General features: G+C 41.8%; 2 protein-coding genes across 3 annotated transcripts in view; both read right to left on the reverse strand.

The window, feature by feature from the left end:
• Positions 1-11760, reverse strand: part of faah (fatty acid amide hydrolase) — a 29666-nt gene extending 17906 nt beyond the window's left edge. Inside the window, exons 1-3 of the mRNA XM_088350309.1 lie at positions 11385-11760; positions 8520-8633; positions 6071-6211 (exon numbers count right to left, since the gene is read on the reverse strand). Coding sequence (XP_088206435.1) covers positions 6071-6211; positions 8520-8633; positions 11385-11609 — 480 coding nt within the window. The 5' untranslated portion in view covers positions 11610-11760. The remainder of the gene's footprint in view (positions 1-6070; positions 6212-8519; positions 8634-11384) is intronic.
• A 1639-nt stretch (positions 11761-13399) lies between these two features.
• Positions 13400-24261, reverse strand: LOC148356040 (cytochrome b-c1 complex subunit 6, mitochondrial-like). 2 transcript variants are annotated; one of them, XM_088349809.1, is made up of 4 exons: positions 24119-24257; positions 21315-21344; positions 18578-18739; positions 13400-13573 (listed from the first exon to the last, which is right to left on the reverse strand). In XM_088349809.1, exons 1-4 carry the CDS (start codon positions 24161-24163, stop codon positions 13541-13543), a joined length of 270 nt encoding a protein of 89 aa, XP_088205935.1. In that variant the 5' UTR covers positions 24164-24257; the 3' UTR covers positions 13400-13540. The 2 variants fall into 2 exon arrangements, with proteins under 2 accessions (XP_088205935.1, XP_088205934.1); XM_088349808.1 differs by lacking the exon at positions 13400-13573 and adding an exon at positions 18308-18445 and having other exon boundaries at positions 24119-24261.
• Positions 24262-25197: the final 936 nt, after the last annotated feature.

A 25197-nucleotide genomic window follows, 5' to 3' on the forward strand; every position in this document is an offset into this window, starting at 1 on the left:
TTTCTTCCTCTCCCTTTCTTTTCCGCCTTTCTCACGACTTTTTATCTTTTGTTTCCCACGCTCTCTCCCTCTCTCTCATTTTCTTTCTTTGTCTCGCCCTCTCTCCTTTTCCCTCCCTCCCTCTTTCTCTTATTTTTTTTCTCTCTTTTCCTTTCTCTTGAATCTACTAGTCCGGCCCCCGACAGAATGTTTGTTCTCTCGTGTGGCCCCCGAGTTCAAATGACTTTGACACCCCCTAGTGTATGTAATAGAGAAGATGAAGGGGTAGGGAATATATATTGTCGAGTTATTGTTTTTGTCCTGTTTTTATTTTAATGTTCGAATAAAGTTTTCATTCATTCATTCATTCAAAGACATGACCATATTTTCCTGACTACAAAGCGCACTTCATTAAAAAACACAGGCTCAAATTAAAAAAGGTAGATAAGTTCAAAATGTTCTACTTGTTGACACCACCTACTGGCCGGAATCATCATTGCAGCCCCCGTTAGGCTGCTTTTGTTGCGCGTTCACGTACGTGTCTCTCTAAGACGCGCTCAAATTTTTTACAATCTTTTTCAGGGTGTGGGTTTGCATTTGGACTCTATTTAAAACTGTTTTGATTTCAGGGTGGACCCAAACGCAGGAAGCGAGAAGCATGGCAAGAAACTCAAAAACAACAATAAAACTGTCAGAACCAAACAAAAACCTTTTTGCACATGTATCGTTGATTTTATTCTATCCTCTTCTGAACACTCTCTCTCTCTCTCTCTCTCTCTCTCTCTCTCTCTCTCTCTCTCTCTCTCTCTCTCTCTCTCTCTCTCTCTCTCTCTCTCTCTCTCTCTCTCTCTCTCTCTCTCTCTCTCTCTCTCTCTCTCTCTCTCTCTCTCTCTCTCTCTCTCTCTCCTCTCTCTCTCAACACTGTACACCGAAAAGGAAATGTCATTGGCGTTTTATGATACCGACAATAAAAACAATCTTGAATCTGGTATACGCGGGAGAGCGATAAAAACATTCTCGGATCAAAACCGACTAAAGTTCAGAAGCCCGTACGATCACAACAGCCTGGTCACATGCTGATCTTAAGATCTCCCATCCCTTGCGCACATGACAACGTGATAAAAAGGGGACAGGGTATTGCTTTTACTAGATACAGTGGCTTGCGAAACTATTGGCCCCCTTGAATTTTGTGACCTTTTGCCACATTTCAGACTTAAAGATATAAAACTGGAAATTCTCGTGAAGCATCAACAAGAAGTGGGATACCATCATGAAGTGGAACACACTTTATTGGATATTTTTACATTTTTTAACAAATAAAAAACGAAAAAAATGGGTGTGCAAAATAATTCAGCCCCATTGAGTTCATACTTTGTAGCGCCACCTTTTGCTGCGATGACAGCTGTCTCTATCGATTTTGCACATGGAGAAACTTATATTTTGGCCCATTCCTCCTTGCAAAACAGTGAGGTTGGATGGAACAGCAGTTTTCAGTTCTTTTCCACAGATCCTCAATTGGATTGAGGTCTGGACTTTTGACTTGGCCATTCTAACACCTTGATATGTTTTTTGGTGAACCATTTCGTTGAAGCTTTTGCTTTATGTTTTGGATCATTGTCTTGTTGGAAGACAAATCTCCGTCCCAGCCTCAGGTCTTTTGCGGACTCAATCAGGTTTTCTTCCAGAATGGTCCTGTATTTGGCTCCATCCATCTTCTCATCAATTTTAACCATCTTCCCTGTCCCTGCTGAAGAAGAGCAGGCCCGAACCATGATGCTGCCACCACCATGTTTGACAGTGGTGATGAGCTGTGCTGCCTCTACGCCAAACATAACGTCTTGCATTATTGCCAAAAAGTTGGATTTTGGTCTCCTCTGACCAGAGCACCTTCTTCCACATGTTTGGTGTGTCTCCCAGGTGACCGGTGGCAAACTTTAAACAAGACTTTTTATGGATAGCTTTAAGAAATGGCTTCCTTCTTGCCACTCTTCCATAAAGGCCAGATTTCTGCAGTATACGGCCGATTGTTGTCCTATGGACCGATTCTCCCACCTCAGCTGTAGACCTCTGCAGTTCATCCAGAGTGATCATGGGCCTCTTGGCTGCACCTCTGATTAGTTTTCTCCTTGAGCTGAAAATTTAGGGGGACAGCCCGATCTTGGTCGATTTGCAGTGGTCTGATACTCCTTCCATTTCAATATTTTTGCTTGCACAGTGCTCCTTGGGATGTTTAAAGCTTGGGAAATATTTTAGGATCCAAATCCAGCTGCAAACCTCTCCACAACAGTATCTCGGACCTGCCTGGTGTGTTCCTCGTTCTTCACGATGCTCTCTGCGCTTTAAACAGACCTCTGAGACCATCACAGTGCAGGAGCATTTATACAGAGACTTGATAACACATGGGAGGATTCCATTTATCATCGTCGGTCATTTAGATCAACATTGAATCATTCAGAGATCCTCACTGAACTTCTGGACAGAGTTTGCTGCACTGAAAGTAAAGGAGATAAATCATTTTGCACTTTTTTCGTTTTTTATTTGCTACAAAAGATGAAAATATCCAATAAAGTGTGTTCCGCTTCTTGATTGTGTCCCACTTATTGTTGACGCTTGCAAGAAATTCCACTTTTATATCTCAATGTTTGAAGTCCGAAATGTGGAAAAAGTTCCAGGGGGCCGAATAGTTTCGCAAGCCACTGTAAGTCAAGTCCTGCTTATTTGAGACACTCTTCATCACAAAATATCTCAAAGGGCAGCATAGACCACCATGACACAATCCCCCGATCTAAAACCTTCATCAGGGCAAGGGAAAACTCCAAAACCTCAGCGTAAGGAAAATGAAAAAAAAATGCTTGGAATCAATTAGTGTCGGTTGATCGAAAATGTTAGCGTGGCAGCAGGAGACAAATTATCGAGCGGAAAACTGAAGCCGTTATCCTTTGTGAGTATCTAGTGCGTGAATAATGTTTTTATGTAGTATCACTACTTGGTCTCCTCTCTATCACTTTGTCATGAGTGCGAGGGATGAGAGAGCTTAAAAATGGGAGACATTTTGTGATTAAGGGCTATAAAAATCAACGCGACTCAAATGATTGTCAAGGCAACCTGGAAGGTCCTTCGTTTCGATTCACGCCCAGTGCCGCGTCCGACTAATCATCACTTTGAACGATCGCATTCCAACATAGTATTCGATGTACATTGTTTCATCCTGTTTATGACATCGCAAAACAGAACGCTATTATAAGTTTTTCGTGGACTCAGATGAGCAGTTTTATGATTGTTTACCAGCAGGGGGAGAAATAGCAAAGGTGGAGGGTGCTGTCCCATAGTTACTAACTTAATACAAGTAATTTAATCGCTGACATTTAAAATCTGGAGAAACAAGCCTGGAATTTCCTGTCTAAACGAATGTGTCCTCATTATGTCGATAAGCTCCGACTTCATTATCCTGCTACAGTTTTGAGTAGGTTTTTCGTCATATAGGCCAATGCCAGTCTTCATTCATTTTGACTGCTGTGCTAGTTGACTGAGATGGACAGCGACGCGTGTCTTTTTCGCGTGTTACTTTAGCGTGCTAGACATTTCCCCAGGGATTTTTGGGAAATGGACGTAAACAAATCCATTTTTTATTAAGCCTGCGTCTTCAAATCCGGCGCGTCGAGTTTCTTCCTTAAATTCGCCGCTTTTAACCGGGTGCGCCCGGTAGTCCGGAATTTACGATAGATAAGGCGATAACGGATTCATTTTGGCTACAAAGAGATTTCAAAGCAATCTGTCAATGAGTAACTTGACTGTTGTCATCACTTTGATGGCTGTTACGCTTTATAAAACTCTCGCTCACTAAAAAGGTCAGCGTCCAATTGGACTTCATCTTGCCGAGTTCCAACGGAGGTATGTGCTCATAAACTCATTGTAGTCGGCAAATAAAACGTAGTTTGTTAATAATTACAATCAATCTTTCGAAAACTACTTACAAATACAGATTTGGATGTTTTAGAAACAGTAGCTTTACTCCATCTTGGTAACATTCGCCCTGTGTTGTCCCAGTCTGATGCGGGGATTAGAATTTGTTCCTTTGTGACCTCCCGTCTCTGTTACTGTGATGCCCTGCTCTCCGGTCTCCCCAAGTCTGGCATCAAGAGCCTGTGGCTGGTGAAAATTCCTGCAGCTAGGCTTTTAACAAAAACAGGGGCGTCAAAGTCATTTAAGCTGCTCAGAGGCCACATGCTAGGAAAAATAAATCTCACAGGGGCCGGACTTTAAGAGAAAGAGAGAGGGAGAACGACGGAGACGGAGTAAGAGAGAGAGAGTGAAAATGTAAGAGCTAGAGAAAAGGGGAGAAAGAGTGAGAGAGAAAAAAAGAGCACAATATAGAGAGCACAAAAGAGAGATGGAGGGAAAAAAATGAGAAAAAGGGAGAGAAAGATCAAAAGAATGAGAGAAAAGAATGACAGATAAAGAGAGATACAAAGGAAGTGAGGAAGAGAGAAAAAAGAAGGAACAAGTATAGGAGATAGAAAAAAAAGAAAGAAACACAAAAAGAGAAAAGAGAGAGAGGGTGAGAAAGAAACAGAAGAAAGGGAGAGAATGAGAGAAAAAGAAAATGGAGAGAAAAAGAAAGAGTGAAAGAGACCAGTTAGTGAGGGCAAAAAGAAAGAGTGCGAGAGAGAGAGAGTGAAAATGTAAGAGCTACAGAAAAGGGGAGAAAGAGTGAGAGAAAAAAAGAGCACAATAGAGAGAGCACAAAAGAGAGAGACGGAGGAAAAAGGAGAGGGAAAGAAAGGGACAGAAGAAGAAAGAGGGAAAGAAAATGAGAAAGAGTGAGAGAAAGATCAAAAGAATGAGAGAAAAGAATGACAAATAATGATTCAAGGGAGAAAGAGAGAAAAAAGAAGGAACGAGTGTAGGAGAAAGAGAAAAAAGAAAGAAAAACAAAAGGAGAAAAGAGAGAGAGGGTGAGAAAGAAACAGAATAAAGGTAGAGAATGGGAGAGAGAAAATGGAGAGAAAAAGAAAGAGTGAAAAAGCCCAGTCAGTGAGGGGGAAAAAGAAAGAGCGAGAGAGAGAGAAATACGACTACTGCTGCCTAGTCTGTGTGACATATCAAGTGGTCCTATTTTAAAGTGCAGCTCATTTTTCTCTTGCGCTTCTCCCAGTGTTTTCTTGCGAGTCGTATTGAAAGTGATTGACAAGAAAGTCTTTTTTTTTACCAATGACTGAATGCATCATGTTTTACTATTATTGATAATATATCACTAAAAAAAACTAATAATCAGAGGAGCTGGCAGTGAGCCGTTTTTCTAAATAGAGTTGTCTTCTCATTCGTGACCGCTAGGGGGCGGTGACAACCCCATGACAACTTCCTAAAGCAGGGGTGTCAAACTCATTTTAACTCGGGGGGCCACACGATAGAACAAACATTCTGTCGGGGGCCAGACAAGTAGATTCAAGAGAAAGAAAAAGGGAGATAAAGAAATAAGAGAAAGAGGGAGGGAAAAGGAGAGAGGGCCGGACAAATAAAAAGAGAGAGGGAGAGAGCGCGAGAAACAAAAGATAAAAAGTCATGAGAGAGGAGAAAAAGAAAGGGAGAGGAAGAAAGAATTCCAAAGAGAAATAGAAAGACAGAAGGAGAGGAAAGAGAAAAGAAAGCACGAAGGGTAGGAAGAGAGAAAAGTAAAAAAGGAAGTTAGAGCAAAAGAGGTTAAAAGAGAGAGAAAGAGACAAAGAGCAACAAAGGAAGAGAAAAAGAGAGACACAGAGAGTGAAAGAGAGAGTGGGGGAAAAGGGGTGGAAAAGAAAGAGAGAGAGAGAGAAATAAATCCAAGTACAGTGTCTTTGTTTGAGGCACCTGGCTTTGGCAACATCAAGTCGACATATTCTTTTTTTTCTCTTGCGCTTCTCTGAGTGTTGTCTGGTGGGCCAGATTCAATCCCTTAGCGGGCCTGATCCGGCCCGCGGGCCGCCCGTTCGACACCCGTGTCCTAGAGCGAGACGGGCGAGCAAGACGGTAACGACGACCCCTTTGCTCGTTTTGGAGCCGGACACCCCGAGGTTGCCCGGATATCGAGCAGGCGTCCCGACCGGGAGTTTACCTTGTAGGCGAGGCAATCCTTGATGCTGACGGGAAGGCCGTACAAGGGTCCCGGCCGGAAGGGGCGGGGCCTCTTCACCTGCTCCAAACTCTCCGACAGGAAGGTGGCGCAGCAGTTCACATCTTTGTCCACCAGGATAGCCTGGAAACAGTTGTCGGATGACATCATCGGGGGTCTCCAAACTGCCGCCCGAGGGCAGCTTAGGTGGCCGTAATAGGATCTTCTAGTCGGATGATTTTTCTTAGTTTTTTTATCCCTACTTCTCTCTCTTTCTTTCTTACCACCTCTATTTCTGTCTCTCTCTCTCTTTCTCATTATCTCTCTCTCACTCACTGTTTTGCGCTTCTTATCCCTCTCTTTCCAGCTTACTCTTTTTCGTTTCTTTATTACCACCTCTATTTCTTTTCTTGTATTCTTTCTTTTTTGTACTGTTTCTTTCTCTCTCTCTCTCTCCTTCTCTAATTATCGCTCTCACTCACCGTTTTGCGCTTCTTACCTCTCCCTCTCTTAGTTAGTCTTTTTCATTTATTTCTTACCACCCCCCTTCTCTCTCTCTCTCTCTCTCTCTCGTGCTTCTTACCTCTCCCTCTCTTAGTCTTTTTTGTTTATTTCTTACCACCTCTATTTATCTCTCTCTCTCTTTCTCTCATTAACTCTCTCACTCACTGCTTTGCGCTTCTTATCTCTCCCTCTCTTACTTAGTCTTTTTCATTTCTTTCTTACCACCCCTCTCTCTCTCTCTCTCTCATTATCTCTCTCACTCACTGTTTTGTGCTTCTTACCTCTCCCTCTTACTTAGCCTTTTTCATTTCTTTCTTACCACCCCTCCCTCTCTCTCTCTCTCTCTCTCTCTCTCTGTCTCTCTCTCTCACTCACTGTTTTGCGCTTCTTACCTCTCCCTCTCTTACTTAGTCTTTTTCATTTCTTTCTTACCACCTCTCTCTCTCTCTCTCTCACTCTCTCACTCACTGTTTTGTGCTTCTTACCTCTCCCTCTCTAACTTAGTCTTTTTCATTTCTTACCACCTCTATTTCTCTCTCTCTCTCTCATTATCTCTCTCATTCTCTCTCTGTCACTCTCACTCACTGTTTTGCGCTTCTTATCTCTCTCTTTCTTACTTACTCTTTTTGCTTCTTTCTTACCACCTCTATTTCTCTCTCACTCTCGATTTTTACAGTCTCTATCCTTTTTATTCTGTTTCTCTTTCATTCTTCGTCTAAGTCTATTTAACCCTATTCTTACTTCTCTTTTTTTCTTGCTCCAATTTTTTTTTTCTATACTTTCTTCTGCTTTCTGTTTCTTTTTCCATTTCTTTCTATTTCTATCTCCTTCCTTTAGTTGTCTTTCTCTTTTCCCTTTCTTCTCCTTCTCTCTATTTATCTCTTTCTTTCTCCCCTTTCTCTCTCTCTCTGTTGCTTTCTCTCTTTCTCCTTTTACTAGCAATAATGAATCTGCCGTAAAAAAAAAGCATTTGCCCACTTCCTGGTTTCTGTGTTTGTTTGGCACATGTATCACTCGCAAAGGGTTCAGATCATCGAGCCGATTGAAATAGCACACAGAAACAACTCGAGAGTCAACGAGCGCCTCATGCTAGAAAAAGAGAGAGAAAAAGATAGAGGGATCAAGGCAGACTGAGGAAGAAATATAGAGGGTAGGGGACAGAAAAAGGCAGAAGAATGAGAGAAATAGAAAGAGCACAATTGAAAAAGAGAGAGCAATAGAAGGAGAAAGGGTGAAAAAATGAGAGAGAGAAAGAAAGAGAAAAGGACAGAAACAAAAAAACAAAATAAAGAGAAAGAAAGTGAGAAAAAGAGAAAGCTCCAACTAATGAAGGAAGAGAAAATCACAGACAGAAAGAGAGAGAAAAGGAGTGAGATAAGAGAGAGAGAGAGAGAAAGAAAGAAAAAGAGAATGAGAAAGTGAGAGAGATAGTGAGATAAAAGAAGGAAAGAGCGAAAGAGAAACTTAAAAACCAGAGAGAAATAAAAAAATGTGTGAAAGATAAAGAGGGATAGAAAAGTGGAGAGAAAAAAAGAAAGAGCAAAGAAGAGAGAGAAATACATAGAAAGGGAGAATGAAAAGGAGAAAAAAGAGAGAAAGAAATGAGAGATAAATAAAGGAATACAAGAAAGAAAAGTGAGAGAAACAAAGAGAGAAATGAAAGAGAGTGAGTGAGAGAAAAAGAAAGAAGAGGCAGAGAAAAAAATTGAGAAAATAAAAGGAGAGATACCCAGAGTAAGAGAAAGCAAGAGAGCCAGAGCGAGAGAAAGAGAGAGACAGAAAGTGCGAGAGTTTCCTCGAATGTACAGATATAAGTAAAAGTTGTATTGTATATCCCCGGTGCCGCTACGAAATAGGAGACTGTTTTTGGGGAATCGACGGCACTCGCCATCCAGACTCTTCGGGTTCAAAAAAACGAAAAAAAGAGTGTGGGGGCGGCATACCGGACCTTTTCCAGGTAGGAATAAAAAACCTCTTCTGGTAAGAGCAGCCCTTCTTGCAGTTTTTGGCGCAGTTCCGTCAGGGACAACGAGAGAATCAGCGAGGAATCCGTTTGGGGATGCTGCGGGGAAAACAAGACGGAATCAATCGTTGGCTTTGATGACTGAAATCTTGCTGCTAGCACATCATTTGGGCCATCTAGAGCTGTTCCTATCTGGTGCAGTAAACCGTTCTGCTTTAACAATTGGCTACGCCAAACCTACTCAAAACTGTTGTAGAATAATGAAGTCGGAGCTTATCGACATCATGAGGACACATATGTTTGGACAGGAAATTCCAGGAAACGGCTTTAAAGCTGTTGGCTGATAATGGAGTTCAATACGGTAGATAAATAAGAAAGTAGTCAAGTCATTTATTTGTGACGCCCTTTATCACAAAAAGTCTCAAAGGGCTGCACAGAGCTCAAAGAATAAGTCAAATATATCATCAGCTATTTATTTTGTGGGATTGGGAATATTTTAAGCTAAATATGGAAAAGGTAAATATGTAACTTGGTTTACATAGAATCCAACTGCCAAACATGAAAAATTAAAATAATGTAAAATTCATACTCAGGTAAAGAACTATAAAGGAGCTAGCTAGCTAAGAGTGAAATACATCTAAATAGCCAGACCAAAGCTAGCTAGCTAGAAAGAAGGCCAAAATTTAGCGGGATAACTAGCAGAAAAAGAAAATATTAGCTTGATTGCATGCAAAAAAATGTAAAAAGCGAGGTATCTAGCTTGCTAAATAGCTAAAAATGTAGGATGATAGCTAGCTTAAAGGATTTCATACATTTGACTATAAAGGATTTTATACGATTGACTACAAGTTACATGTATTCAGTTTGATGCGATAAAGATATTCACTGACTGTGCTTTAGTTCAATGTACAATAAAAGGTCAAGGCCGGCTGTGTGGAAGATGTTTTGTCTAGGACATTTCTGATAACAGGAGGCCTGGGTGTGCTGACGCAGGACGACCAGAGATTGTTGGCCACAAAACAACTACCTTGGCACGCCCAAGGGAGGAGCCGACACGCCATCATGCGGGAAGAGGATAACCAATAAGAGAAAGCTAAAGTTAGCTGCAGATGACACATAGCCAATAGGGGAATAGGTAGGTAGGTAGGTAGGAACTTGATTCATCCCCTTTGGGAAATTCACACATCCAGCAGTATCCTTGTGTTGAAAAATAAAATAATAAAATAAAAGAAGTAGAATACAGAAATACCCAATATAACGTGTTGATATAGAGTATTTAAATAGTGCTACACTGTAATAAAAATAGGGTAATATGCAAATGTGGGGTTGGGGTCTCATGTGGGCTTTTACTTCCCCGGGTGGAGTTCAAGAGCCTCATGGCATGAGGAAGAAATGTATTCATAGCACTAAAGAGTTAGTAGTTTTCATTTCTACTTTATTGTTTTGCATTTTCAGGCACATTATGTTGTTGTCCGAATTTAAATGTGCTCAGTATGTAAAAAGCTCAAATTAATTTGTGTTTTACACATTTATTGTAGTTGATGTGTTTCTCAGGGGTCCCTTGCCAGATATTTACCAAATCATTTGGTGCATAAAGTTTTACCATCATTGATGGGGCGGCAGTAGCTCAGGAGGTAGAGCGCTCGTCTTGGGTTCAAGGGATCCCAGTTCGAATCCCGGCTCGTCCGTGTTACATGTCGAAGTGTCCTTGGGTAAGACACTGAACCCCTAATACCCCCAATAAGCAGGATAGCGTCTTACATGGCTTCTTCTTAATATTCTTATAACTTGGACCATTTTTTCTAGGCGCTATGTTGTTGGTTTTTTTGCCTATTCATCCTAATATTTATTTGTCTTTTTTCTCTTCAAAGTCTTGAAAGTACATAGATTACCCTGAATGCCATGTCTAATCCTAACAAGGTTGATTTCGATAACAATAAAGATGATTCTAATTCTTATAAGCTTGTAAAATCTGTGTTTTAGTCAGAGTATAATGCAACCCGATGTAAATATCTTTTGCCCACACTTTCTTGTGTAAATTTTCTTTTTAAATTGTTTTTTTTAATCCTTACGTTTAAATGTGAAACTGGAGTGCCACGTCCAATTTCGTTGTCACAATATGTTCAACCCATTTTGGAACAATGATAACAAAGGTATATTCTATTCTATTATTTCGTTGTGTCATGACTGTTTAAAAAAAAAAAACTTTACGGATGGGCGACACGGTGGCGCAGTGGTTAGCGCGTGTGTGGCACAGTTCATGGGTTCAAATCCAGCTACCAGACTTCCTGTGCGGAGTTTGTATGTTCTCCCCATCAAAACTTAACATTGTATTTTACACATTTTTCCAAAGGTATGTTAAGGCGTTTAAAAAAGTCATTTCCAGACGACCAGTTTACAACACTAAAACGTTAGCAAATTTTGATTTTTCGCGTACATATTTACGTTGGGGCAGCACGGCGGCGCAGTGGTTAGCGCGTGTGCGGCACAGTTCTGAGGTCATGAGATCGAGCCTCCTGAGATCAGGCATGTTCTCCCCGTGCTTGCGTGGGTTTCCTCCGGGCACTCCGGTTTCCTCCCACATTTCAAAAATATTTCAGGTGAATTGGCCGGTCCAAATTGTCCCTAAGAGGGAATGATCGAGTTGTCTGTCCCTGTGTGCCCTGCCATTGCAGGATGTCCCCTTCCCACTTCCCGAAGATGGCTGGCATGGGCTCCAGCACCCCGGCGACCCTACTGATGATAAGCGGTGCAGCTAATGGATGGATGGATAATGATGGACATTACGGTCCTTCACGGTACGTATCCCCCGCGATAAACGAGGGTCGACCGCATCGCCTTTCCACTCACCATCTTCTTATAGTTGAGCAGAGCCTCTTGCGCTTCGCCCAAGTTCTTTTCCCTCAACTTTCTGGCTTTTTCGCTCTTCTTTCTGGCCTCCAGACGGCCGTCGACGAAGCGGGCAAAGCGGAGCGCCAGAGCCCCGGCGAGGCAAGCGGCGGCGGCGGCGAGGAAGGCGGACACCGAGCGCTCGTCCAGCTCCGGCCACGGGAACAACTGCCTGACCGCCTCCATTTTCGTCGCTCCGTTAAGTTCGAAGGAAAAGAGGAGGACAGCGTTCTCTTCGCGCCGCTTTTAGCTCGGAGAAAGACGAAATGGTGTCGGAATAAAGGTGTCACTTTATAAGCCTCGCTTCTACAAAAGAAAAGTCAATTATTAGCATGGAGACGGGATAGTCACGTCTGCGCATGCGCACATCCTTGCCATACAAGGGCCCCCGCTAGAGGGCGTCGTTTGATGCCTCCTACTATTTTCGATGTTTTTTCCCCAGTTATTTTCGAATAAGATTAGAATGTGTTAGTTTAACACTTCAATGTACAACAACAACAAAAAAACAACTCAATTTGCCGACATTTGATTGCAAAAAGTCGGACGAGAATGAGAACACCTACATATTACTCAATATGGGGAGCACTTGCAGTGATTATTTGAGTTTGGATTATATCTAGATCCCTTATTCATCCCCGTAGGGAAATTCACACTTCCAGCAGTATCCTTATGTTGTTTATTAACAGATGAACAGGATGGCCTCGGGGTGCTGTGTTGTAGTTTAGCAACAGCAGAGTGGATGAGGTCACACGCTAGGCCAAAAGTTCAACGTCCCCGCAGCAGATGGAAATCTTTGTGCCCAGGGTTACACCGCCTCGTGTTCACGTAGATAGCGAGTCCGTCTCCTCTCCGCTTCCCGCAGGCTTTTGCGTCTCTGTCCGCTGAAGGCGGGTAAATGAAATGATCTGCATTTATATAGCGCTTTTCAAGTCAATGACCTTCCAAAGCGCTTTACAATGTGCTCCACATTTCCCAATAGCGGCCTTGCAGCCATGTAAGGCGCTAACCTGCTTATTGGGGGTATTAGGGGTTCAGTGTCTTACCCAAGGACACTTCGACATGTGACACAGACAAGCCGGGATTCAAACTGGGATCCCTTGATCCCAAGACGAGCGCTCTACCTCCTGAGCTAGCTCCGGATAGCTCCACGTTAGCGTTCGGGATGCTAGACGTGAGCCACGTTTCTGTAAACTGCACTCCCTGTACGCCAGTTCGTCGGTCTTTTTTGGTAGAGAGTTCACATTTCCCATGATTACGGACAGTATCGAGGGCTTATCACGCTGCTAGCTGCTTAGCTATCTCCAGCTCTGCATCCACGATAGGGCCCCCTCATCACGCCGGCGCGAGAATTCTTCAGGGCAAGGAGTCGATTCCTCGAATAAACGCATTTTTGTGCGATAGGATAGAAAGTCATCCAAAGTGTAGTTGTGAAATGAGACGAAAAACACAGAAGATAGAAGCAGACACGTAAAACCATAAATCACAAAAAGTGCGCAATAACACGGAGCTGCTGGAAAGGCTGCCGCTGGCTTCTCAAAACAACGCCTGCCGTCCTCCGTCAGAGTCCTGTTATCAAAATTTCCTAGAAAAAATATGATGTGTTTGGAACAGCCTGCCCTGACCTTGTACATTGAACTAAAGCCCACTCAGTGAAAATCTTCATTGCATTAGTCAATCGTATAAAATCCTTTATAGTCAAAATATATAAAATCCTTTAATTGCAAAAAGTAAAATCGGACGAGAATAAAAACACCTTCATATTACTCAATATGGGTAGCACTTGCAGTAATTATTTGAGTTTGGGACAAAACTTCAGGGTCTTACCTTTCAAAAGAGACCCTATTCTCCGAACGGGTTAAGGACAGCATTCCATTGACTTTGGATTGGAGGCCAGTTTCACCGGGTTACAATAAGCCTATTTCCCAAAACCTGGAATGTGACTTTTCTGGATTCAAAATCAAAAGACACGCATGAAATGTCATTATTTTTCCATTTTAATAACGATTTCCGGTTGCTCTTTTATACAGATGGAACCTTCAGCGTACTCATATACATACAATAAATATTTCAAACGGGCCGAGAGTCGTCTTGTTCTTCGGCCGATCGGCAGAGGAGCTTCACTTTACTGAATGGAAGAGTTTGTGCGCCACCTGGAAACAAAAAATGGAAAAGGTGAAGTCACGGACAATTCTTTTACAGGTAGGGTACGTTCGGTTCCCGTCGCGTGACGCGATGTGAATTATTTTCCGTCTCGAGAGACACTTGGTGAACAGTTCGGGGTTAAAGTCTGCTTTTTGCCCCGTGGTGACCCACAACAGGATAAAAGAATCGATGGACAATCGGTCTTTTTTGTCAGTTACTCATTATTTTTTTGCCGTTACCGTTATTGACAGTTAAAAGCGGCACGATCCCCTAAGCAAACCTAATGCCGTTTTCGGCTTTCTCTCAGTTGTTTACGCCTTTTCAGATCAAGTCCCCGTCTAAAATCACAACTGTAAACTGACAGCCTTATGCAGTGCCACAATTCCCCAGAGAGTTCATTGCCATGGTGTGCCATCTTGGGATTTTCAGTGACCAGATTTTGAACACACCTGCTCCCTATTCCCACCTGAGACCTAGTAAGAGTAACAAGGCACCTGGTATTTTGGAGGAAAAAGGTAAAACAAATGCTTTGTTTGGACATTTAGGGGTGCAGAGTCTTTGAGGTGGACTCTTGGAAGTAAAGAGAGGGGGGCCAGCTGCCCACCGTTCAAAAGCCGGGTACCTCCGAGAACCCCATTTTTTCTTTATGATTGGTCAATATGCATTTTGGGGGGATTCTGTGTTGTTGACTTGAAATGTGTTGAGCATATAAAAAGGTTAAACTTGTTTTGCATTTTATCTTTTGTAGAATTATATACCGTAAATTCCGGACTATAAGCCGCTACTTTTTTCCCAAACTTTCAACCCTGCGGCTTATTCAGTGATGCGGCCAATTGATGTCATTTTTCTAACGCTCCAGTACAAAAGGTAAGAGTTAGACTGCAACTTTTTAGCTTGTGCACAAATTAATTGAGCAAAGACATATCCTCAACATGCAAATTGCAAAAAGAAAGGCACATGACGCAACATTCAAGCTAAACGCAATCGGGCAGTCCGATATAGAAGGAAACAGAGCTATCGCGTGCAAACTTCACTTTGCGAGCGTGTTTTAGAGTAAGGGAGCGTGGGACGACGTCTATATGACAGTCTCTTTCCCAGACTAAAGGAAGAGGATATTGATGACGTCGGCTATAAGGAAGAACATCAGAACGGCTTACCGTGCTCACTACAAGTACGGTATGTTTATTTAACAGAACTGTTTGCTGAGTTGCGAGCGTGTTTCTAGTAGCGTTTTGCTACCCTTCACAGGCACGGTTCGGGATGAAAGTTATAATATTATTATTAAAGCTTTGAAAACTCTCTCGGTGAACCGTCTTTCTTTGTAAATATGTGTAACCATGTATAATATGTATTTGCAACTGTATATTTTTGTCATGTATTTATTTTAGAAACTTATTCTGATATGTTTTGTACGAGCAAATGAGAAAGAAGGGGCGGGAAGTGGAGTAAAGGTGAGACGTGTTTGTGGACAAGGCCAACAATAGTGGATATATATTTTTCCCACCCTTACCTCTGGAAATATACACTTTTTCTTTGGATTACTTTTGACGGGCACCCAGACTCTGCAGGTCTGCATTAAATCTTAAGTACCGGTATCATTTTGCATTCATTTTGCCGGCTGTGTTTTTAAACTGTATCGGGTATGGATTAATTTTGTGTTTGTATTGCGTTTTTTCAAAGTGGGTGCCTGCGGCTAATATACAGGTGCGGCTTGTGTATGTACAAAATCGGTTTTCCCCCCAAAATGCGGTGGGTGCGGCTTATAATCAGGTGCGCTCTATAGTCTGGAATTTACGGTACATTTCATTGTTATTTCCTGCGCTCCTCAGTGTTAATGCGTTGATATAAAATGTTTATTTCCTTTGTTATTGAACTTTTTTCCATTTAATGTAATAAACGCTAAATAAACTTTATATCAAGGGTGTCACTTATTTTAGCTTGGGGGCCACATGCTAGAAAAATAACTTTTGCGGCGGCCAGACCAGTAGATTCAAGAGAAAGAGAGAAAAACATATGGAAAGAGAAAGAAGTAAAACAAATGTAAATGATTACAGGTAATCCTGAAAAGGGGATGCCACATGTGCGGTCCCTTCTCAAGGTTTCTTCATTTTCCTCATGTTGAGGTTTTTGAGTTTTTCCTTGCCCTCATGTTGGTTCCAGATCAGGGGATGATGTCATAATAGTCTGAAAAAATAGTCTGTGTAATAACCTGTGCAGCCCTTTGAGACTCTTTGTGATTAAAGGCGTCACAAATAATCATGACTTGACTAGAAAGAGAGGAAAAGAGAGAGCACAATAGAAAGAGAGAGTACAATTGAGTGAGAAAGGAAGAAAGAAACAGATGGAAAAAGAGAGAGGAACAAAGAGTAAGAGAAAAAAAAAATTCGAGAGAAAGAAAAAAAAAGGAGAGGGACACAGAGTATGGGAGTGAGAGAGAGAAATAGAAGAGCCCCTGTTGCTTTGGCAATATCAAGTGGAGATATTTTAAACTACAACTATTTTTTTTCTTGTGCTTCTCTCAGCATTGTCTCGCAGGCCTGATTGAAATAAGGCTCAATAGAAATAGTCGACATCAATCCGTCCCATTGTCGACTGTTGTCGCCAGACCCGTTTTTCCAACAAACTGAAATAGAGAGTATCTCCTGCGCAACAGCAACTTCTCAAGTGACAGCCAATAAAAAGACGACTTGCAAAGGTGGCAAAGCAGACCTAGCAACAGGAATCCAACCCGGGTTGCGGCAGTGAGAGCGACCGATCCGAAACAAAACACTGCCAGCGATATACACTCGGTCACAAAAGTGAGTTCAGCCCTCGCATTTCTGCAGAGATTTAATCATAATGTTGACTTGAACAACACTGAAGGAACGTCGCTTTTACACACTGAAATGTGTCAATCTTATATAGAGGTGTCAATTGATTTCCCCCTTCAAAAAACTCAAAATATAGCCATGAGTACAAAAGTGAGTACACCCTGAAGTGAAAGTTCCTGAAGTTCAATAATTTGTGTGACCAATATGATTTTGCAGAACGACCTTCATCTTTCTGGCCATGGATTTCACCAAGGATGCCACAAAGATGTTCTTTTGGGTTTGGATCGGAGACAGTCCATCCCCTTTACCCTTAGCCCCTTCAGAAAAGCTGTGATAATCTTTGAGGTCTGTTTGGACTCATTGTCATGCTGGAACACTTCCCCGTGGGGAAGGGGATCATTCTCTGCTCCATTATTTCACAGTATATGCTTGAGTTCATGTTTCCCTCGATGAAATGCAACTCCTCAACTTCAGTTCCACTCATGCAGTTCCAAACCATGACATTCCCAACACCATGCCTGACAGTAGGCGTGACAAAAACATATGTTTGTGCCCCTCACCAGGTTGCCGCCACACATGATTCACACCATCTCAGCCAAATCAATTCATCCAAGTCTCAACAGACTTTGTTGACGTATCTTCAGTAAACATTGGGATGAGGGGTCTTTCTGGTGCGACAACCATAAACACCAATTTGATGAAGTGTGAAGCGTATAGTCCGAGTACTTACAGGCTGACCCCCCACCTCTTCAATCTCTGTTGTGAATATTTTAATTTCTATTTCATGTGTTTTTCTGGGATTCCCTGCAAAACATGTAATTACTAATGACTAAATAATTTGTTTTCTATTAATAATATTGTATATTTGAAAAAAACACCCAGCGATTGGCTGGCAACCAGTTCAGGGTGTCCCCTGCCCACTGCCCGATGATTGCTGGGATGGGCTCCAGCACCCCCGCGACCCTACTGAGGATAAGCAATGCAGCTAATAGAATAGAATAGAATGAGATGAGATTTTAAAAAACGACCAGTAGGGGTCAGTGACGCTTCACATGACAATGCCATAATGACAAGCCCCTAAAGCAGGCGTGTCGTTGTCATTTTCACGCACTTTATTTTTTCATTTTTCTTCAAAAATTGCGTGGTCGTTAGAGTCAGACTCCCAAGACACAAGGCAATGGCAACAGTTTAAAGCATTTTCGAGCACTTCGCCAAAAATTCAAGCATTTTTCCTGACCTTGAAAGCACAACATTAAAATCCAAGCATTTTCAAAGATTTCAAGCCCCTGTACAAACCCTGCTATTAAGGGATCTTCAACTAACAGCTCAGTTAAAATACTTCCAGTGTCAAAATCTACCGTAAAAAGGCGACTTCGGGAAGCTGGCCTTAAAGGGTTGCAAAGAAAGAGTCCTATCTGAGACTGCCCAACAAAAGAGGGAGATAAAATGGGCAGAAGAACAGACTAATTTGAAAGAAAAAGTCCAGGTTTCTTCATTTTCCTAATGCTTAAGTTTTTTCTTGCCCTCATGTAGGTTTTAGATCAGGGGATGGTGTCATAGTCGGTAGTCTCTGCAGCCCACTGAGACTCCTTGTGATTAAGGGCCAAACAAGTAATAAAGACTTGACTTTTCACTCCAAAAATGCTGGTCTACTAAAAATTCCAAGAGCCAAGAAGAAATCTGCTGGTTCAAGAGCATTCTCCATTCAGGCCCTGGTGCTGTGGAATGCTTTGCCCACTGAGATTAGATATGCGACATCAGCTGAACTGATTGAATCTAGTCTTTAAACACTCTTATTTTCTGTAGCTTATGAATAACCTGGCATCCCAGACGCTAACGTGGAGATACCTGGAGCAACCCGGCTTTAGCGCTTTTAGAGCAGACAGAAAAAAGCCTGCGGGAAGCGGAGAGGAAGAGGACTCGCTATCTAGGTGAACACGAGGCGGTGTCACCCTGGGCACAAAGATTTCCATCTGCTGCAGGGACGCTGAACTTTTGGCCTATCGTGTGACGTCATCCACTCCGCTGTGGCTAAACGACAACAAAGCACCCCGAGGCCATCCTGTTCATCTGTTCATAAACAACAAAAGGATACTGCTGGAAGTGTGAATTTCCCTACGGGGATGAATCAAGTATCTATCTAACCTATATTTTGCGTTGACTACATTTCGTGTCTAGGTGAGCCCCGACTTTTGAACTTACGCAGTGGTCTCGGGCGTGGAGAAAATCGAAAAGCTCCTCGGTACACTCTTCGGTGGTGGAGGAACGAGCGTTCACGCGACCTTCGCATTTCTCCAGGCGAGCCTGAGTATGGACGCAGTGCTCGATCTCCGCACACTTCTCCCGCATGCTTTCCAGGGGGTCCTGCAAACAGAAATTTGATGGGGGGTTTTGTTCCGGTAATTGCTCTTTTGACACCAAATATGCTTTGAAATGGGCAGCAAGGCGGCGCAGTGGTTAGCGCGTGCGCGGCACAGTTCTGAGGTCATGAGATCGAACCTCCTGTGTGGAGTTTGCATGTTCTCCCCGTGCTTGCGTGGGTTTCCTCCGGGCACTCCGGTTTCTAAAAACATGCATGTCAGGTTGATTGGCCGGTCCGAATTGTCCCTAGGTGTGCTAGTGTGTCCCTGTGTGCCCTCAGCCAGTGGAGGATGTCCCCTGCCCACTGCCCGAAGACAGCTGAGATGGGCTCCAGCACCCCCGCAACCCTACTGAGGATGAGCAGTGCAGATATTGGATGGATGGATATGCTTTGAAATGTTATATCTCTTGGATCATTTATCTAACATCAACATTCATAGAGTTTAATGAGGTTTCTATAGCTTAAGGCAAGTTCAATATAAGACTTTTTAAATCAAATTTAAGAAGAAGTTGACAAAGAAACACATAGAACAAAAAAAAAAACACTACCATTGCTTGCACTTAATACATTGTGTCTCATACACATGACCGCTTTAAGCCATGGAGAAAAACCTTCATGTCTCATGAAATGGACCATTTTCGGGCATGGTCCAAAGTCAATGTTTCCATCCAAATTGCTAGGTGTATTGTATGTAGACCCAAGACAAGTGTCTGCTTTGTAAGGTCTGACCGAAACCATATCATCGGTTTGATAGTTCTGTTATCGTTGTCACGCCACGTTGCCACGAAAGTAAATCAGGAAATTATATATTTAAAAGAAAACGGCTGATATCACCTCATATAATGCGGCGGGGGTAAACCGGTGTTGGGTTGCATGGCAGAGAACCTCAACCCTTGCTGTTTCGTGGTGTCAGGTTGGGAAGAGCAAAGGAGAATGTGAGCGTGTTCTGGACTCTTGCCAACTCCCACTATCCGCTTATCCTCAGTAGGGTTGCAGGGAGGCGGGAGCCCATCCCAGCTACCAGTGGGGAGGGGAAACCCTGAACTGGTTGCCAGCTACCAGTGGGGAGGGGAAACCCTAAAATGGTTGCCAGCCAGTCCCAGGGCACACAGACAATCCACTCACTCATTCACACCTAGGACATTTTGGTTAGGCCAATCAACCTGACCTGAACCGCAGTGCCCGGAGGAAACCCACAGGGAGAACATACAAACTCCGCACAGGAAGTCCGGTAGCTGGATTTGAACCCATGACCTCAGAATTGTGCCACACACGCACTAACCACTGCGCCACCGTGCTGCCCTCTTCAGTATATAGTTTCAAACGAATATAAATCTTACGAATGTGTTTACATTTTTAAGACTTTTAAAAAGTGGATTTAATGATGAATTGAATGCCTTGGAAGGCTTTTTAAGGATCTGCAGGAACACTATTATGACTAGCACTTGGGACATTAATCGTTTAATTACACACAGGCTTATTCCAACAATATCAACCTGTAATGAAGTATTACTGGATCACCAACTTTTGTCCTTGCGGGCCACTTATGAAGCCTGTTTTGGATGTTTTTTTGCTGCTAAAATGATCCTATCATTCGGGTGTGTCAGAGGGCAGAAACATTCAAAACACCCTAAACAGGAGTTGAGGACCAAAGCTGGTGACACCTAAGTGATAATAAGTGAGAATTATCACTCGCTTATTATCACTTATTAGTTATCGGGCACGTTTACCAGCACGGGTATTTGGGAAATTTGACGGCTGACTACATCTGCATTTATCCGCCAGGCTAATAATTCAGTCTCGGTTGCAGCCCAGACTCTCTCTCCTTCCTTACCCACCCTACGCCTTCCGATTGGATAAGCGACCCAGGGCGGAGCCACAGAAGCAGGAAAAACAACATTAAAGCGGCAGCTCAGCTAGCTTGCCCGTCATGCCTGTGTCCGTGGTGGGAAAACGTGTGCAGACCGATATATTAGCTCTTATCATAACGATAGTCCATCAATCAAGTGTGTGTGTAAGTGATTGATAAAGCATAGAAAGCACACTCAAGTGGGAAGATGAGTGATTAGCTGTTACCATAACATGTTTGTCAATTTGGCTCTAAAAGAGGAGAGCCCACACTTTTCAATTCACAGTTAAAATTCAGATGCAATTTTGGTTTAAAGTTCATTTAAGTCATGTGGGTTGTATTGAAATTTGTATTTATTGATTGTAAATAATAAACAGAATCATAATCAAGGAGCTATTTAAGGTTTTATGTACCTTTACGTGAGTTGCCGCTAAGCCTGATTTCATTTCCTGCGCTGTTTGTTTTTTAGTGAAAGATTGGGAAAGTTAGTTCAATTTCCTTACTGCAAGTTTTATTTGACATTATAACAAATATTCCTCGTTCCTTTTTTTGCATTATTAAAAAGGTGTTTTGCCAATTTTTGAGCTTTTACAGCAAATGAATATCGGCTCCAAATATCGGTTATCGGTCTCCCCTCCGTACTAATAATACTAATAATTATTGTAAAATTCCACTCGTTGTGTACAGCTCTAGTCTCATTTTCCGCCAATATCGCCGGTCTTGCATACCACCAAATCTTCAGCCTCTTCTTCTTCCTCCTGAAAAAAAAAAACAGGTGATCAGGGTAGTAAAAGGCAGTGATGGGTCATTGCGATTTTCTAGTAAAGGTTATTACGAACTTGCATGAGCAGTCAGTGACACAGTCAGTGTCTTTGAATACACAATCAATTCTTCCATTTCTCTATCAAGCCAATTTGTCATATATGTTATTCAGTCAGTGCCTTTAAGCAAAGCCGTTGACTCAGCCTATCAATAGTAACATAACAATAATAAAACAGTACTAATACAAATTGCCATTTTAGAAATGCATACCTAATTGGTAACTCTTCGCACTAATCAGTAACAAAAAGGTAACTCTCAGTTTCTAAAAAGTTGGCGACCTGTAATCTAGTTCGTCGCCTTTTGGATCACCGAATTCAAGCACTTTTAAGCATTTTTGTTCAATTTCTCCAGTACCATCAAAAGAAGGAATTGTGGGGATCGTGTATGTTGCAGAGCCACAAATAGATCTGAAATCCTCCTTGTTTTATAACCTTATCTTCTATGTTTATTTCTTGTTTTTTTTACCTCACTGTGAATGTGTGAAACTGGAGTGTCATGCCCAATTTCGTTGTCACAATATGTTAACCCATTTTGTAACAATGACAATAACGGTATATTCTATTCTATTCTATTTTATTCTGAATAATTGAAGAAATCCAGCGCCGGTTCAAAGAATAATGAGCAAAACCTTCGTTTCAAACCCCAACTCCAGCCCCAACCTTATTTTGGAGCCCTAAAAAGGGTTTAAAACCCTAACTTGCCGTCGCTCCTCACCCTAGCTCTATATCTAACCCCGTTTCAAATCGTTACCCTTGCTCTAAATCTAATTTAGAACCCTACATTCAGTTCACAACCCTAACATGCTTAACAACCCTAACCCTGACATATCTTAAACCCCGATTCCTAGCCTTAACTTCGTAACCATTGCTCTATATCTATTTTGTAACCCTATATTCAGTTTTATATCATAATAAGGAGCTTAAACCTTGATTTCCCACCCTAGTGAAACCATCAAATACGTTTAAAACCCTTATTTCAAGCCCAAAACATGGCTTCTAACCCTAGCACCTTATCTAAGAAGGATGGCAACAATTTCAAGCATTTACAAGCACTCCACCTAAAATTCAAGCCCCTTTTAATATCTTGAAAACGCAACATTCAAATTCAAGGATTTCAAGCATCCGTGCAGAACATGAGTGAGCTTCCTGCATCGTTTTCAGTCAAGTTGATGTCAATAAATAACGAAAATTCACAAATATTATTGGGAGTAGATTGCACAGGATCAAAACTCGTTTCAGCTCGGGGGCCGGACTAGGAGATTGAAGAAAAAGAGAAAGGGGCAGGGGCCAGAGAGAAAAAGACAGACAGAGCAAGAAAGTGGGCAAAAGAGAACAAAATGAAGAGTTAAAGTAAGAGAGAGTAGAAAATAGAAAGAAAGGAGGATAAAAATATAGAGAGACAATGAAAGAGTGAAAAAGACGGACAGAGAAAGTGAGAAAGAGATGGAAAGAGAATTGAAAAGGAATGAGAGAAAGGAGGAAGAGAGAGATAAAGAAGAGAGACTGAGAGGGAGAAGGGAGAGAAAGAAAAACAGAGAAAAAAGGAAAAAGTGAGGGAGAGAAATAATGAGAGAAGGAAAATAAATAGACAGACAGAGAGAGAGAGAAATTGACAAAGAAATAGAGGGAAACCGAGAAAGAAGAAAAAGAGGGAAAAAAGGGAAGAGAAGAAATTGAGAGATGGTGATGGAGAGAAATGAGAGAATGAAACGAAATAGAGGGACAGATAGACAGAGAGAGAGAGAAAGAGAGAGAAATTGAGAAAGAAATAGAGGGAAACAGAGAAAGAAGGAAATAGAGAGAAAGAGAAAAAAGGGAAGAAGAAATGGAGAGATGGTGATGAGAGAAAGAATGAGAGAATGAAAAGAAATAGAGAGAAAGATAGACAGAGAGAAAGAGAGAGAAATTGAGAAAGAAAGAGAGAGGACAACAAAGAAGGAAAAAGAGAAAGATGAAAAAAGGAAGAGAAGAAATTGAGAGATGGTGATGGAGAGAAATGAGAGAATGAAAAGAAATGGAGAGGCAGATAGACAGAGAGAGAGAAAGAGAGAGAAATTGAGAAAGAAATAAGAGAGGGAAACAGAGAAAGAAGGACAGAGAGAAAGAGGAAAAAAGGAAGAAGAAATGGAGAGATGGTGATGGAGAGAAAGAATGAGAGAATGAAAAGAAATAGAGAGACAGATAGACAGAGAGAAAGAGAGAGGAATTGAGAAAGAAAGAGAGGACAACAAAGAAGGAAAAAGAGAAAGATGAAAAAAGGAAGAGAAGAAATGGAGAGATGGTGATGGAGAGAAAGAAGGAGAGAATGAATAGAAATAGTCACAGATAGACAGAGTCAGAACGAAGAAATAGGGACATAGAGAGAGAGACAGAAAGAGAGAGTGTGAGAAAGAAATGTTTGTCAAGATTCCAATTTTATTTAATGTGACACGAAAAGAAGAATTTCAAGCTAATATTGTTCAGTTCACTATTCCTGTACTTGGCGTCCTTTCCTTATCATCTTGTTGACACTTGATATTTACATCGTTGTTTTTAATCAATAAAAGATAAGTTATTACGGTTGTACCCTCATAAATAGATAAACGAATACACTTTAAGGTGGACGAAAGGAAAAGATGAAGCTAGCTTAGCACATCTTAAGCTTAGCCTCAAGCTAGCTTCACCTAACATAACACATTCGATTAAATATTAAAGAAAAAACATTTACTTACATCGTCTGGTTCCCCGTCCATGATAATTTTGTCTTCAAGGAGCATATTTGTATTTTTAATGTAAATACAACGCGAATCGTCTGGTTTCTTTGGAGGACGCTTCAGGTCACGCCGGTAACACGAAGCGAACCGGAAGTTTTTACTGCTCCCGTGTGGTTCAAAGTAGTATTACATAAACATTCAAAGGCGCCATTTGTTTTTTGTAACTTCCATTTTATTGTGATTCTTTCTTTCTTTTCAACAACCACAAATAAAAACACATAACATAAAAAAACAGAAGAAGAAAACAGAAAAATATTGTTGGGAATAACCGCCTTGTTCGACCTTTTGCACGTGACGTCACGTCGCTTCTGCGGAAGAATGAGATCCATGATGGACAGCAGAACACCCTAGCGGTCAGCACTTGAATTAGGAGTTGAGTTGAACAAATATCAATAACGACGACGGAAGAATTTGACCGTGGTTATTTATTCCCGAGGGCAAGGTTGTAAGCCCGATTTGGAATTCCTTTTTGATGAAGACAGAAGGGGGAGATGACGCTGGCAACCCTGAAGTTTTCCAGAATTTGCAACGAGCATCTTTTACAAAGTACGTTTAATGTATTCAGGCCATTCAAAACCGTAATCTCCCAAACATTTCTAAACATCATTAACTGTTTGAAATGTTTTCCGTTTGTAGGACCGTTCGAAAATCAGCACGGATACGGGGCGTCAAACTCGTTTAAGCTCGGGGGCCAGACGAGTAGATTTAAGAAAATGAGAGAAAGGGGGAGGGCAAAAAAAGAAAAAAAGACAGAAAGAGTAAGAAAGAGAGCAAAAGAGAGAAAGAACGAAATGAAGAGATAATGGAAGACAGAAGAAGATATAGAGCGACAGAAAGGAAGATAAAAATACAGAAAGAGACAATGAAAGAGTGAAAAAGAAAGACAGAGAGAAGGCGAGAAAGAGATGGAAAGAGAATTGAAAAAGAATGAGTGAGAAAGGAGGAAAAGAGAGAGAGAAACAAGAAAGAGAGACTGAGGGGGAGAGAAAAAAACAGAGAAAAAAGGAGAAAAGAGGAAAAAAATTGCGAGGAAGAAG

This window comes from Urocampus carinirostris, chromosome 12, assembly GCF_059441175.1.
Source record: "Urocampus carinirostris isolate Australia breed hairy pipefish chromosome 12, RoL_Ucar_1.0, whole genome shotgun sequence".
Lineage (NCBI taxonomy): Eukaryota > Metazoa > Chordata > Actinopteri > Syngnathiformes > Syngnathidae > Urocampus > Urocampus carinirostris.